General features: G+C 60.0%; 1 protein-coding gene across 1 annotated transcript in view; it reads left to right on the plus strand.

Moving 5' to 3' along the window:
* The window catches only part of FBN3 (fibrillin 3), an 89,535-nt gene that overhangs the window by 74,640 nt on the left and 12,336 nt on the right, over positions 1 to 2,559 (plus strand). The window contains 3 exon segments of the mRNA XM_010004494.1: positions 932 to 1,057; positions 1,292 to 1,408; positions 2,097 to 2,225. Of these exon segments, the coding sequence (XP_010002796.1) occupies positions 932 to 1,057; positions 1,292 to 1,408; positions 2,097 to 2,225 (372 nt within the window).

A 2,559-nucleotide genomic window follows, 5' to 3' on the forward strand; every position in this document is an offset into this window, starting at 1 on the left:
CTACAAGCTGTCCCCTGGAGGAGCCTGCGTGGGTAAGAGGGCCTCCTGCTGCCTGTTCTCCTGCATGCCTGTTCTCCTGGCTGCCTATTCTCCGGCCTGCCTGTTCTCCTGGCTACCTGTTCTCCTGCTGCCTGTTCTCCTGGCTACCTGTTTTCCTGCCTGCCTGTTATCTTGGCTACCTACTCTCCTGGCTACCTGTGTGGGCTGGCAATGTGCTCTTCCAACCCCAAAACCACCCAAGTCCTGGGCTGTGCCACCAGTAGCGTGGCCAGTAGGTCAAGGGAGGGGATTCTACCCCTCTGCTCAGCTCTCATGAGACCCCAGCTGGAGCACTGGGTCCAGCTCTGGAGGCCCCAACATAAGAAGGACATGGAGCTTCTGGAGAGATTCCAGAGGAGGCCACAGAGATGATCCAAGGGCTGGAGCAGCTCTGCTCTGGAGCCAGGCTGGGAGAGTTGGGGGGTTCAGCCTGGAGAAGAGAAGGCTCCAGGGAGACCTTAGAGCAGCTTCCAGGGCCTGAAGGGGCTCCAGGAAAGCTGGGGAGGGACTTGGGACAAGGGCAGGGAGGGAGAGGACAAGGGGGGATGGATGAAAAGTGGCAGAGGGAGATTGAGGTGAGACATGAGGAGGAAATTCTCTATGAAGAGAACCAGAGATGTTGTGCAGTCTCCTTTTCTGGAGACATTCCCAACCCACCTAGACATGTTCCTGTGGGATCTACTGTAGGTGACCCTGCTCTAGCTGGAGGGTTGGACTGGATGATCTCCAGAGGTTCCTTCCAATCCCCAGCACTCTGTGAGCCTGTGGCTCTGTGACCTCTCAGAAAACAGAGACTCAGCTGTGCTGCTGCTCCTGGGAAGGCCTTGATGGGAGCTCTTCCCCTCGGGGTCCATCCCTTCCCCTCACTGCTCCCCACCTGCCTCTGTTCCAGGTCGCAACGAGTGCCAGGAGATCCCCAACGTCTGCAGCCACGGGGACTGTGTGGACACTGAGGGCAGCTATGTCTGCATCTGCCACAACGGCTTCAAGGCCACGGGGGAGCAGACCATGTGCATGGGTCAGTGTGACAGCCACAGCCCTGCCCTGCTCCACACCCTGCTCCACACCCCACCATGGAGCTGAGCTCCACCACCTCGGCTGCTCTAGCACCCCAGGACAGCCAAGGGCCACAGTGTCCTCTTGATCCCAGGCTGTCCCCACTGGGTGTTGTGCCTGGAGCCTGTCTGAGCACCCAGACCAGTGGCTCTTGGCTCCCTCAGCTCCTCCATCAGGTGTGACCTTCTCCCTGCAGATATTGATGAGTGTGACCGGCAGCCCTGTGGGAACGGGACCTGCAAGAACACCGTGGGCTCCTACAACTGCCTCTGCTTCCCTGGCTTCGAGCTGACCCACAACAACGACTGCATGGGTGAGCTGCAGGGTCCTGAGCACCCCCACTGCTGGGGGGTCAGGGGGGGCCCCAGGAGGTGGCACACAGGGAGGCAGCTCTGGGTGTCACCTGGTGGTGGGTGTAGAAGTGGCCTTGGGGTGTCACCTGGTGGTGGGTGTAGAAGTGACCTCAGGATGTCACCTGGTGGTGGGTGTAGAAGTGACCTCAGGATGTCACCTGGTGGTGGGTGTAGAAGTGACCTCAGGATGTCACCTGGTGGTGGGTGTAGAAGTGACCTCAGGATGTCACCTGGTGGTGGGTGTAGAAGTGACCTCAGGATGTCACCTGGTGGTGGGTGTAGAAGTGACCTCAGGATGTCACCTGGTGGTGGGTGTAGAAGTGACCTCAGGATGTCACCTGGTGGTGGGTGTAGAAGTGACCTCAGGATGTCACCTGGTGGTGGGTGTAGAAGTGACCTCAGGATGTCACCTGGTGGTGGGTGTAGAAGTGACCTCAGGATGTCACCTGGTGGTGGGTGTAGAAGTGACCTCAGGATGTCACCTGATGGTGGGTGTAGAAGTGACCTCGGGTGTCACCTGGCAGTGGGTGTAGAAGTGACCTCAGGGTGTCACCTGGCAGTGGGTGTAGGTGTCAGGTGGGGGCTGGCTGGGGTGTCTTGCTCTCCCCTCTGCATCTCTCCCCCCTTGGCCTTGTCCTGTCCCCGCAGACGTGGACGAGTGCTCGTCCCTGGTGGGGCAGGTGTGTCGCAACGGCCAGTGCATCAACAGCGTGGGCTCCTTCCAGTGCCTGTGCCAGGAGGGCTATGACAGGACCCCTGATGGGAAGAACTGCGTGGGTGAGTGGCCAGGCACAGCCTGACCCTTCTGGGTGGCTTCAGCTGGGTGTTGGCACCCAGACATGGTGCTCCAAGCTGGTCCGGCAGAGCAGGGGACTCTGCAGAGCTGCTCACAGAGCTCCACGTGCTCTGGAGACAAAGCCTGGTCATTTGGTGGGACATGAGGAGGGAATTGTGGAGTGTGAGGGTGGTGAGAGCCTGGCCCAGGTTGCCCAGGGAAGCTGTGGCTGCCCCATCCCTGGCAGTGTTGAAGGGCAGGTTGGATGGGGCTTGGAGCAGCCTGGGCTGGTGGGAGGTGTCCCTGCCCATGCAGGGGGTGGGACTGGATGATCTT

This window comes from Chaetura pelagica, unplaced genomic scaffold (genome assembly GCF_000747805.2).
Source record: "Chaetura pelagica isolate M959 unplaced genomic scaffold, ChaPel_1.0 scaffold439, whole genome shotgun sequence".
Classification (NCBI taxonomy): Eukaryota; Metazoa; Chordata; class Aves; order Apodiformes; family Apodidae; genus Chaetura; species Chaetura pelagica.